Source organism: Populus trichocarpa, chromosome 2, assembly GCF_000002775.5.
Source record: "Populus trichocarpa isolate Nisqually-1 chromosome 2, P.trichocarpa_v4.1, whole genome shotgun sequence".
NCBI classification, from domain to species: domain Eukaryota; kingdom Viridiplantae; phylum Streptophyta; class Magnoliopsida; order Malpighiales; family Salicaceae; genus Populus; species Populus trichocarpa.
In genome coordinates, this window is record NC_037286.2 from 22,621,643 (window position 1) to 22,634,917 (window position 13,275).

The 13,275-nt window shown below is 31.9% G+C and overlaps 1 protein-coding gene across 1 annotated transcript; it reads left to right on the forward strand.

Annotated features, from left to right (window-relative positions):
• Nucleotides 1–6,636: 6,636 nt before the first annotated feature.
• LOC7466188 (tRNA(His) guanylyltransferase 1) lies at nt 6,637–12,848 on the forward strand. Its single transcript, XM_002301609.4, has 13 exons — nt 6,637–6,841; nt 6,916–7,047; nt 7,127–7,171; nt 7,249–7,418; nt 7,576–7,661; nt 7,912–8,019; nt 8,387–8,643; nt 9,198–9,329; nt 9,427–9,471; nt 10,296–10,465; nt 10,683–10,768; nt 10,924–11,025; nt 12,395–12,848. Exons 1-13 carry the CDS (start codon nt 6,738–6,740, stop codon nt 12,515–12,517), a joined length of 1,560 nt encoding a protein of 519 aa, XP_002301645.4. The 5' UTR covers nt 6,637–6,737; the 3' UTR covers nt 12,518–12,848.
• The last annotated feature ends 427 nt before the right edge of the window (nt 12,849–13,275 follow it).

Consider the following 13,275-nt stretch of genomic DNA (forward strand, 5'->3'; position numbering starts at 1 on the left):
ATAAAACTTAGGGATTGAAAATGCATCAATCAAAAAAATTAAAAAAAAATCAAACAGACTAGACATGTGAGCCCACACATGGCTTATAAAAAAGAGGTTGGGCTTGCGTGCTAGGTCTTTTTTTTAACATTAGATAGTGGACAACGTGCCATCCACTCTCTATTGTTTTTTTTAAATAAAAACACAGACAACACGTCTAAATGTGTGTGTGTGTGTGTGTGTGTAATGTAATGTAATTTGCTAGTACAATATAACAAGGTAATTAAGGATGATAATCGTATCCAACTTTATAAAGGTTTATTTTCATTTACTTGAATGGAGGCATGTGTATATGGGATTTTACATCCACAAAGACAATAACAGGGTAAAGTGAACATTATACTCGACTCGAGTATTAATGCATGCGATAGACAAATTAACCATGCCCATTTACATTAGCCCCTAATCTTGTAAATATAGAGCTGAATATTTGTTTCAATTTCAAATTTGGTTAGTGAAACCTCAAGGCAAAAATTTATTTTATTTTTCCAAACCAAGTATTAATTGAGGGATGAAATATTTCCTCGACTTTGAAAGATCCCCATGTCTAGACAACCAAAATAAACCATAACTCAAATCTCAAATAAACTCAATGTGAAATGATCAAATTAAAAAAAAAGTTGATCAATAAAAAAATACAAAGAACAAAAAAAAGAGCTGAAAGGTTTTCACTACCATTTCAATTTAATCCCTAATACTAGCAAAAAAAAAAGGGACTAAACATTTAATCAAGCCTCAAGTTCAGTCCCTAAAGATTTAATAGTTTTAAATCAATAAAATTGAGTTTTATCTTTCCAAACTCACTATTAATTGAGTAACACGATATTTTCTTGACATCGCGAGATCTCCATACATAGGTAACCAAAACAAATCAACAAACCTGATTCTAAATTAATGCAATATGAAAGGATCAAATAAAAAAGTTGAGAGAATAAAAAAAACAAAGGACAAAAAAAGAAGGAAAAAAAAGAGAAATCATTGTGGAAATTTATTACAATTCATGATGATCTCTTTCTTGTGCTACAATAATTTCACTGGCTCATTTAGCTTTTTTTAATTTATTTTATTTTTATTTTTATTTAATGTGAAGCAAATGAAATATGGTCCAAAATCTAATAAATTAATTATATAGGGATCCAAATGTAGGACTAAGTACCTAACCTCTAATAACCCTTAAACATTATTAAAAAACACTAAAATAAATTTTTTTTTTTATTGTAGGCTCTAAGGATTTGAACAATATCAAGGAAATGCTCGGTTTGGAAAAATAAAAACCAATTTCATTGATTTAAAATAATAAAACCTCCAAGGACTAAATTTAAAACTTGAAAAAAATGTCCAGTCCTTTTTTTTTTTTGCCAAAATAAAGGGTTGATTTGCATAGTTAGGGGGAGATTCATGTTTTTTTTTTTAATTTCAGTCTCTCAACTTTTTTTCTCAATTTGAAAAGTAGAATAAAATTGGCTTTATTTAGGATTCAATTTGAAAGTTTGTTTTGGTTGATACATAGATCTTGCAATATTAAAGGAAATTTTCAAGTCTAGGTTGATGCTTGATTTCACAAAATAGAATAAAATTAGACAAATTTAAAACAATTAAGTGTTAAGGGACCAAAGTTTAAACTAGAACAAATATTGGAACTAGAGTAAATAGGCTAGCAGGTACAAGACGTCTGTCGTGTTTAAGTGGCATGTGAGGCATTCCCTGACAGACAAACATTGGTTTCCTTGATGGCATAGAAGCAGTGCATAACGCTCTTTCTAATGGGCCCATGTGTGTGGTAGTGGATAAGAGGAGGTTTGGCGTTGGATACCTTTTTTTCTTCTCCTCCCTCTTTTCTCTCTCCTTTACTTAGGATTCAAGCCAAACCTGTCAGAATTTAAAGATGTCCTGTCATTTTTTTTGTATCAATTTTGGTCTTCAATATTTTGATTGTTATTTGTTTCGTTTTGTATCATTTTTAATTGGTTTGTTTTTTTAATTTTATCTCGTAGTATTTTGTTTTATTTTATTTTTATATCAATTTTGATCATTATTCTTTTCATTTCTATTTGTTTTGAATCATTTTTTTAATTGATTTTTTTTTTAATTTCATCTCTCAACATTTGGTTTTGTTTTGTTTTTATATCAGATTTTGTTCTCATTCTTTTATTTTCTATTTGTTTTGTTTTGAGTTTTTTTATTGGATTTTTTTTCTCAATTTCATCCCTTGGCATTTTATTGATTGAAGATATGTCTTCGTGCCTTTTTAGGTTTGTCTTTTTTAGGGTAATCTCAACCTCATAACCCGAGTCATGAGTTTGGAAGATTAGCTTAAGTTGACTCGGTCTCTTTTAGGTCTTTTTTTACAATTGATATTTTTTTAATTTTATCCTTCAATATATAGGTTTATTGGAGATTGAACTTTATTATCATTACTTTTTGCCTTCCTTTTTATAGGATTATCCTAATCTCATGTCATGGGTCGTGAGTTTGGTAGGTTAACACGGGTTGACTTGATTCTTTTTTTTTTAAATAATATTTTTTTATGTTCCGCTCTTCAACATCATGTTGGTTTAAGAATTGAGCTTCATAGTTTATTCAATTTGCTTTATATGGGGTTATCTTGATCTCACGACCAAGTCGCGAATTTGGCAAGTTGCTTGAGTGGACTCAGGTAGGGTTTGTTTGTCCTTTTTTAAAAATTGTTATTTTTCAATTTTATCTTTCAATATTTGATTTCTTCGATACTGAGCTTCAATATTTTTTATCTATAAGGTTATCTTGTTCTCATTTAAATTTTTTTTTGTTATCAAATAAGATCACATAGACATTTTTAGAATATTGAAAGCATATCTTCTATGATATTGATAAACATTTTTTTTTTTGTAGTTTATCATTGTCAATTTTTTTCATTATAGTTTATTTATTATCGCTGCCTTTTTTAAAATTATATTATTAATTAATCAAGCTTAGTGAACCTGGTTGAATCAATTGCTTGAATCTCATATTTTTCTTACTTTTTAAAAAACACTAGCATCACATGAGCATTATTTTTTCATGTTAGGAAAATTTGGTCCAACCCACAACATAACATGGATAACCAATAGAAAACTGATCATTTTTTTAGTTTATTTGAAATTAGTAATTAGTAATAAAAAATTTGAAGTTATTATAATGAGATGAAAATGAAATACGAGATCAAAATCTAATAAATTAAATATATAGAGACCTAAATATAGAGTTGTAGAGTTGAGTACCCAACCTTTTAAAACCCTTAGATATGGAAAAAAAACTACAATAACACCATCAATTAATATAATTGAACAATAAAACACTAATTGTTTTTAGTTTATTGACTAGATTGGTAGCTAGCGCAACGCTGTGGGTCAGACCAAACTTTTTTTTTCATAAATAATAATGTTTACGTGACGGTAATGTTTTTACAGAAGTAAAAGAAACTCGAGAGTCGGGTTAAACCTCAATTAATTTGATAATATGATAAAAAAATAAGCAACAAAAACAAAAATAAATAATAAAAAACAATTTTAGGCTGGGTTAAGCTAGGTTAACATGCAAAACTCGTGATCTGGCACATAAGATCGGGATAACCCTATAAAAGAATGGAATCAGAAAAAATTAATTGTAGAGAAGGACCTAGAAAAAAAATATAAGTGAACTCAGTTCAATCTTTGAAACCCATAACCCAAAAGGATAAAAAAATCTTGATAATAAAATATTGAGGGATGAAATCAGAAAAGAAAGTTCCAATAAAAAAGGGTTAAAACAAAACAAATAGCAATAAAAAATAAAGACCAATTCTGTCATAAAATAAAATGAATTAGAATATTGAGGGATGCAATTGAAAAAAAAATTTAATTACATGAGTGATATAAAAAATTGAGGGATGTAATAAAAAAGATAATTTAATTAAGATAATGATTAGAAAAAAAAACTAAACAATCAAAAGAATAAGGACCAAATTTGGAAGGTAAAAAAAAAATCAATGGAGGGTTAAATTAAAAGAAAATTCTAATTCCATTGATTATTTAAAATAAAAATAACAATAAAAAGAATAAGGGCCAAATATGAAAGAAACAAATCAAATGGATGCTTTAAAAATGTGTAAATGAAGGATCTGAAACTGAGGAGGAGAGAGGAAATAATTAAGGGAAAAAATATTCACGGGAGCAAAACCCGACATTTGTTTGGTACACACACTACTGATTAATGAAGGAGATGTCATTAGAAATAAAATGTCATTGTGAAAGCCAGATTTTAGCCATCTGACGACGCCGTATACGCTGGACAAAGATTACTGGAACATTAATGCTCAACTGACTTTTTAAAATTAATTAATACTTTATATATGCTTAAATACTAAATTATCCATGATCAGAATTGATAATAATAATAATAAAAAAAAAAAGACATATAAACCATTTGACCCAAAGGCAAAGGCAATTTTAATCAAAGGACATTACAGTAATTTTATTGTGAATTTGAAATGGGAAAATCAAAAATACCTTTTCCCTTTAGCACATGATTTTTTTTTTTCTAAATGTATCCAAGTCATTTTCTTGTGCACAAAACCATAAAAAACCATTTTAACCTTGGTACCAAGGTTATGTGTTTTGTTGACACAGGTAAAACCATAATTTTATTATTTTAATCCAGAATGACTATGAGTCTAGAGCAACAGTAAAAAAAACTACAGTAAATATTCTACCCATTTTAGTTTCTTTTTAATGATAATAATAACAATAATAATTAATAATAGTGAAGTAATAATAGTAATTATGTAATGTAATCAAGTAGCTCAAAACTAGTTGCGGACTTGCACTATACTTTGGGCCTAACATTTTTATTTTTCATAAAATAAATCATCAGGTACTTCAAGCATGTTTCTAAAAAGAAAGAAAAATTCACAACTCAGTTTATAAACTTAATTAGGTCAAACAAGTTGGTTTTAATTTAATTAGGCAATAAAAAAAAGAAAATGATAACATATAGACCAAACTTAAAAAAAGTGATCATGATAGCCTGTGAATTTTTTTCTAAACGGGGACAAATGATATAGCTCAATTCTCGACTGTTAAATACATAATGATGATATAGCTCATAAATCCCTTAAAAAAAACTGTCAACCCATGTTAACTTTTCAAACTCGTGTGACTCGGGTCATTAAACCAGAAGCACTTTATTTGAAAAAGCAATGAAACCCAATTTTCAATTAATCAAATATTGAGGGATGAAATTGAAAAATAATTTTAGTTATACAAAAGTATTCAAAACAAAAAATAGCAATTAAAAGAATGAGGATCAAAATTGAAATACCAAATAAATTTTATCTTTGATTGAAGGGTGAAATTGAAAAGAAAAATCAATCTACCGAAAGAAACAAAAAAACAAAACAAATAAATAAGGATCAAAATTGAAATAAGAAATACAAATATTTTTTTAAGGATGAAAACGGAAAGAAAATTAAATTCAACAAAAGCCAAAAAACCCAAAAGAATGAGGAATAAATTGAGATTGAATGATGAAATTGAAAACAAATAAAACTTCTATAATAGGGCTAAGAAAAAAAATTTAAAATCAAAAGAATAAGGGCTAAAGTTAAAACACCACCAATAAAAAAAGCGAAGTTGTAATTTTTAAGGGAGGAAACAGAAATTAAAAAAAAAGGCTATGGAAAACAAATCACTCCACCATTGTTAACACGCGTCGTACCATCAAGAAAAGAACATGACGACGCTTTTAATGACATAGAGAAAGAGAATTTTTTGAGCTTGATAGGTGTTGCTCCAAGTGCGTGGGCACCTCCCATTCATTGGCGCTTGAGCCACACATATCTTCAATTTTTTCTATTTAAATAATATTTAGTCTATGCAAAAAAACCACGTTGCCCTTCAGGAAACCAACAATAAAAAAAACCATGTTGAAAAAGACCAAAAGACCCATAGACTCATGATTTATTTTTTCTTGGTTTCAAGGATGAAGTTATCATTTTATTGTATTTGAAAACATGAAAAGACTTTAATACTCCTGTTTGGTGGTATAAAATATCTTAATATGAAAGGTAATTAAATTATTATACTGTATTTAAAATTAAAAAAAATATTTATATATTTCCTATCAAAATTTTAATAACTAATAAATCTTGTGAAAAGATAAAATTATCGTAATACTAAAGGATGACTTTTTTTCTTGGATGGGCAAAGATGTCATTATATTATTCTAATGAGCTGTATAAATGGGTTGGGTGAACAGATATTTTCTAAGGGAGTTTAGCTTTTATTAATTCAATTATCTTTTGGATTTATAAATAAATAAAGATTTGTTTTTAAATAAAACGAGATTAATATCAGTTGAGCTAAATTTATTATATTATGTTTTTATTATTCTTTTTTATTTTTCTTTTACCACGAGATTTAATTAATTCAAATTTATTTTTTCAAAACTCATTTTTATTTTATCTTTGTTATATTTAAACTCTATTAATCAATCTTTCACACCATTAGGAAAGAACTAGAATGGAGGGGTGCGTATGACCAAGCATAAAGAAGTATAGGGACTCTCCTGCCCTGTTATGAAGTATAGGGACCAAACGTCCAACCTAGAGGTACGAGGTCTGTAGTTTACCCGAACCCATTGCAGGCAGCCTTGCAGCACTATTCCCCAGTAGCACAACAAACCCCTCCCAGTCCCGGGTATTGATGGCAAACAGCAAATACGAGTATGTCAAGTCTTTCGAGGTTGAAGACGAGATCATGTTCCCTAATCTCATCGTTGTCCGAATTGGAGACCGCCATTTTCAAAGGTAAAACAGAACAAGAACCCATTTACAGTTCTTGGGAATATTACTTATTAGTAGTACTTTGAATCTTGTTGTAGATTCAGTGAAGTTCACGAATTCGAGAAGCCAAACGATGAGAAAGCTTTGAAATTGATGAGCTTATGTGCTACTTTGGTTTTACAAGAATACCCTGATATTGTCTTCTCTTTTGGCTTCAGTGATGAATATAGGTGGTGCTCTTCTTCATTCTCTTTTTTTTTTTCAATTAATCCATTTCTTCTTTTTTGCTAATAAATTGTTGGGGTGCAGTTTTGTTTTCAAGCAGACGACTAAGTTCTACCAGAGACGAGCCAGGTTCTTTAATGTTTTATTACATGTTGTTCTTTATATTTATTGTTGTTGAGGTATTTATTTATCAACTGTGTGTGCAGCAAAGTGGTTTCCATCATCGTGTCTTTCTTCACTTCCGTGTATGTCACAAAATGGAAAGAATTCTTCCCTGAGAAAGAATTGAAATACCCTCCTTCATTTCATGCCAGGCCGATTGTCTGTGCATCCCTTGAGGTTCTACAAGAATATCTTGCGTGGAGACAACAGCATTGTAAGTATCGACACGAAATAGGATGCAAATGCTCGTAGTTTGCTGCAGCTTGTAGATGCCAATTTTTTGAATTTGTGGAAACTTTTGAGAAGCAGAAGGGCTAAGTGTTTGAGGTCCATGGATTATAAAATAGCATATGTGTTTCTTGGTTTTGCAGGCCATATTACCAACCAGTATAACACTTGTCTTTGGGAGCTTGTTAAAAGTGGCAAGACTGAAAAGGAAGCGCTTGAAATTTTGAAGGTGCTTATTTCTTCTTCCCCTTCTTCTGGAATCTGTATTTGTGTTGGCATTCATGTGTTTATATTTTCTTTGTTTTGTGAAAACTCTTATATTCAATTGTAAATATATTAAAATTGAGCTGTTCCATCCTGTTTTCCATGTATGTTGTTTATTCTATTTTCTCTCTGTACAAATTTCATTTTTTGTTTTGTAAATTGTGCACTTTTTTGTGCTTTTGAGCCTTCACTTGTATTCCTACGTGTTTTTACAGGGTACTCAGAAACAAGAGCGAAATGAGCTTCTCTTTCAACATTTTGGTATCAACTACAGAACTCTTCCTCAGATGTTTCGTCAGGGTTCTTGTGTTCTCAGGACAGAGGTTATTCCCATTCTATTTTATCATAGTTATCTTCCCAGTTCTGGTAATTCTAGGATATATGTTGAAGAATACATGCAAATTTTTGTGCTTCTTCAGTACAATTTGTAACAGTTGTTTTCATAAACTATGAATTTAATATATTGCTAGTCTCTGCTAAATTTGTAAATGCCTTTGTACTATTGTAATGTATTGTGCTCCTTATGTTACCCTGATTATATATTGAAGTTTTAAAGTTAATACTTTTGTTGGGAGCAATTTTTCACTTACAATAAGTGTATACTTCCTCTCTCACTTACAATGGTTATCATGATGGATCCATAGAGAGTATACTCTCAAATTAAATAATCCCACCTTTTGCTGGTTGCAGGTAGAAGATATTGTGAAGTACAGTGAGAATGGAACTCCTATTAAAAGAATGAGGAGGGATAAAACAACAGTCCATTCAAAGAATATTGCTGGGAGAAGTTTTTGGAATGAGCACCAAAGTCTTCTTAAAGAGCTGGGTGGTTTTACTAAGGATGTTGGCAAAATTAACTCAGATTACATTAGGTCTTTCCTTTTTGAAAGCAAATTGATGGCATCCACTTGGATTGTCATTAGAATTGATGGATGCCATTTTCACAGGTAAAGTGACTGTGTGCTTGGTAATATTGTTACCACTTTTTCCATGTAACAATTTCTTTTTATCTGAATGAACAATGAGTCTCAGTTTTTTATACATGACTGCTCCTGTGTTTTTGTATTGTTTTTTTGGAATTCAAAGAATGTCTTCCTGTATACAATTATATGTGCTTGGAAGTTGAGAATCCCTTGATTAGGTATATATGATGGATTATTTTAGGTATTGACAGTCTAAGACTAGACAAAACTCAGAAGTATACTTTAACCTTGCCCTGGATTCTCTCTTTTTTTTTTCCCATGGTCGTGCCTCTTAAATATCTAATTTAACATATTATCTCTGTGGATTAGTGGATGACTGAAAACTTGTGATATCACCATGAAATTAACAGAAAAATCTTTACAATAGTGGTATGATTACTATTCTAATCAGCAGGAATTGACTTTTAACTTCAATTACATGTTGTTATCAAGTCTCTGATGCATGAAACTTTGTTTGTTGTCTACACTGCTGTGATGCCGCAATGGAATTAAGAGTTAAGTTATATTGTTTATGGTAGATTTTCTGAAGTTCATGACTTTGAGAAGCCAAATGATGAGCAAGCTCTGAACCTTATGAATTCATGTGCAGTGGCTGTTCTACAAGAATTTGCAGATGTTGTTTTTTCTTATGGTGTCAGTGATGAGTACAGGTACTGAGTTTGTTTTCTTTTTCTTTTTTTTTTTTTTGATATCTTAACACTGTTCTTGTATCTGTTTATGTGATAATATCTTGTGTACAACTTCCAGCTTTGTGTTGAAGAAGGATTCTCAGTTTTGCCAAAGGAAAGCAAGGTACACTTTAGGCATTTTCTAAGCTGACATTCAAGTAGGATTGGAGGAAAAGCAGAACTGTGTCTCAGTTGTTAAACATAGTGCACCTCTCAGGATTTTATATTTTGTTTGCTGAGGTGCCCATGTTCCTGAAAAGATCCTTCTAATCATCAAAATATGTTGATTTCAATGCTTGTACTGCAGTGGTCTAATTGTGGTCTGGCAATATGAATAGCCAATGAAATTTAGATGGAATCCCGTTTATGGGAAGTTCTGTGTCCTTACCAAATTTGTGGTTGTCATTCTTCTCCATTTTCACCCAACTGTCTGCTGCACTCATAGACTCAAGGAAAAAGCTCTCATTGGCAAGCATGCTTGTGGCTGATGTGCCCCAATATTTTTCATCGACTCCTGGTAAAAGATTAATGTGGACAAGGACTTCTAAATAAGGCCCCCGTATGTCAGAATGGATCAAATAAAAAATAATTGAATCTTCCTATTGACAAAAGTTGTTTTTTATAGAGCTTTTTCAGCAGAATATTGTTTTTATGACTTGTGATTGAGAGATTCAAAATCATTTTGGTATTTTAAGGAAGCTATAGAAGTTTTTGGTTTCACTCCAACTTAATTGACTTTGGGAAGAAGTGGTTCTCTAGCGAATCTTTCTAATGTCAGTCTCTTTTCATCTGAAATGGGGCAGTCAGGCTTAGAAATTATTCCGGCTAAATGTGTCATTTCAGTCCATTTATCCTTTATACTGCTTGCAAACAATTAGTTTGCTACTGGTTTTCTTGAATTTTTTGTACTGATATATCATTGGAATTCATTCTAAAAATCACATGCAGCAACATCGTGTCTATTATGGTATCATTCTTCACTTCAATGTATGTGATGAATTGGAAAGCATTCTTCCCCCAGAAAGAGTTGAAATATTGTCCGGCTTTTGATGGAAGGGCTGTATGCTATCCATCAACTGAGATTCTACGAGATTACCTGGCATGGAGACAAGTTGATTGTGAGTAGTCTTAACTGATTTTACTGCTTTGCCTAAGTGTTTCTAAAATTCTATGGCTTTTGAATCTATATAAGCACACTGATGCTGGTTTTACCAACACTGCATTGAGGCTTGAGTTTCATGTTGGCTGACACTTGAATTTGCTATTGTAACATGCTTATAAAACCCTGTGTTGATGGTTACAATCTTCTCAGTTCTCCGGGTTTGCACTTTGCAGGCCACATAAACAACCAGTACAATACTTGTTTCTGGATGCTTGTTAAGTCTGGAAAAAGCAAAAGTGAAGCTCAACGTACTTTGAAGGTTCTATTCTCCACCCTCGTTCTCTGTGATGCTTTTAAATATACTCATTGTATTTGCTTTTCTATACTTGTAAATAGTAACTTAGGAGTTGAGATTCATGACGTGATTTTGATGTTCCTCTCATAATTATGTTTCTCAATTCTTTTATTATGCAGGGAACTCAAGCACAAGAGAAAAAAGAAATGCTTGCTTGGTTTGGTATTGATGACTACAATGCATTACCAGTCATGTTTCGGCAGGGTTCTTCTGTTTTCCGGGTACATATCTTTTGTTCTTCCACAGAAATTCCCAGTACAGCATTTCTGAACATTAGCTATCCAAAAACAAAAAAAAAAAACACTAAATGACATGAATATCTCTTGCATGATTGAGAAGCATTTAGGAGCAGAAAAATACTGGTTGATTATGCCAGTTGCATGAATTTCTTGTTTCAGTCTGGCCTTGAAGAGTAATTGATGGGGATCCTCATGATTATTTTTTAGGACGAATTTAGAAAAAAAATTATGGTTTGACTTCAATATTTTAGTTTCCTTATATGTTTCCTATTTTTATCAAGACTTATTTTATCGGTGTCTATTAATAAGCATCATTGGCAGACATTCAACTTTATCATATTATTATTGACTAAAATAAAAACTGAGTTTTCTCCAAGATTAAATGTGTCTCTCTTATTTTGGTCCCTTCAAGATCGAGTATGTCTCTCTTGGTTTGGTGATCTTATTCTTTGGTTCAACATCAGTAGCCCTTGTCCAAGTTAGTGGCCCCTTAAGAAGCACCAGCCCACATTTCCAGCCAGATCCTTGTTGCCATCAAATGCTACCATTTCACCACTGTGAAATGACATGGCAGAATAACTGTACTTTCATATTTTCATCCCTATCTCTGGTTAAATATCCTTTAAACTGTTGATTTTGGGATTGGGGCATGGGATGAAAGCTAACTGATTGGGTGAACAATGAGGTTCGCTTTATGCATGGAAGCATATTAAATCATGATCTGAGGTTTAACTTAAATGTGGATCGTACAACATCATTTGTTTACTTCACCTTCCAACGTGCACAGAATCATATTCTCAGCCCATTGCTTTGAGTATAGTGATTGTATTTATATCATTGTGTTCTTATATGTGTTCAGCCTTCCTGCAGTTTATTTAGTAGTATTCTGGTTATGCTTTTTATTTTTTTGTGTGTGTGCATGAAATTGTGTGAGAGTGAGTTTGTGGGAAGCTGAGAAGGTTTAAATATTGGTGACAAACATTACCTAACAGTTGAAGAATGAACTCTACTTTCCATATGTTTTAAATTTTTCTTGTATTCAAAATTTAACCACTATAATTTTGAAAAGATTGTGGTGTTTTAGTCCTTTACTTGTATGAATGATGAGGATGATTCATTACAACTCTTGGAGTGACAGCCGTGAGACATCAAAGGATAAAATGTTTTTGATGAGTGTGGTCATGGATGGACCTTCATTGGACCTCATGGTTTATTTTTAGGAGATTTAATGGAAGAAGATTGAACTGTTTCCAACCACATTTCAAGCTTAGGAAAACATGAATATTAATCATTATTCCTCTTTGTACTCGTATCCGACTAGTCCTGAATTCGAGATTTGTTTTGTATGCAGGATGGCATGGCCCCGAATGAAAACGGAGCAGCTGGTGAAAAACCTTGTTACAAAGTAATTGTAGAACATTGTAATATAATTGAGCAGAGCTTTTGGGAAGAACACCCAGGCATCCTTGGATAGGAGCATCGAACTCTCTATTTGTGCAACTTTGAAAGCTCCAGAATTCATTATTCATGTCTTCATGAAATTGCTGTCCATGTATCAGCAGTAGGTTCTGGAACTCTTACCTTGCTGACTTGAAATATTATCATTTTGTGTCTACAGCAACGAGAGAGAGGACTCGGGTAAAAGCTAGAAGTGATCTGCGAAGCTGCCTGTGGAAATTTTCGGTTTCGTTATCCGTACACGAGTTTTCTAAGAGCATAATTTTGCTGATAATGTTATAAGTTCTACATAAACCAAGATCTCCAGTATGAGTTACATGCACCCTTGAAATGATTTTGTTTGTGTATCCCTTTCACTTTCTGTCTTTTTTGACTGCCCTGTCTTTGGTTTTGCCCCCTGCTTTTCTTTAGGAAATTCACTATAAGATGCAGGCAGCCACAGCACATAAGTTTGTACAGGTAGGGGCTTGAGCCCAAATCTTTTTCAATGTAAAAAAAAAAAATGACAAGACAATAAAAGCATTTCTTAAAAAACCGAGATTTGGGTAATTGACTCTAAGCTAAGCTAATATATCCGTACATGCCAATGGATCGCCTGGGCTCTCGATTCGCAGCTCTACATTTCATGAAAGTGAAATGAGAAAGGCTGTAGTACCGTACACCACCGCCGGAGGCGGCGGGGATCACTTGAATACACTTAACACATAGTTTAAAATTCAGATCTCAAACTATCTAGGTAGTGATCCAATGATAAGAGTTTGGGACCAAGAGGTT

Bases quoted from the DNA above. Each gene is read 5' to 3' on its own strand.
- LOC7466188 (XM_002301609.4), top strand. From the start codon at position 6,738: ATGGCAAACAGCAAATACGAGTATGTCAAGTCTTTCGAGGTTGAAGAC. The intron at 9,330-9,426 runs GTACTGAGTTTG...TACAACTTCCAG, and splicing joins GGTGTCAGTGATGAGTACAG to CTTTGTGTTGAAGAAGGATT. The intron at 10,769-10,923 runs GTTCTATTCTCC...TTTATTATGCAG, and splicing joins AAGCTCAACGTACTTTGAAG to GGAACTCAAGCACAAGAGAA.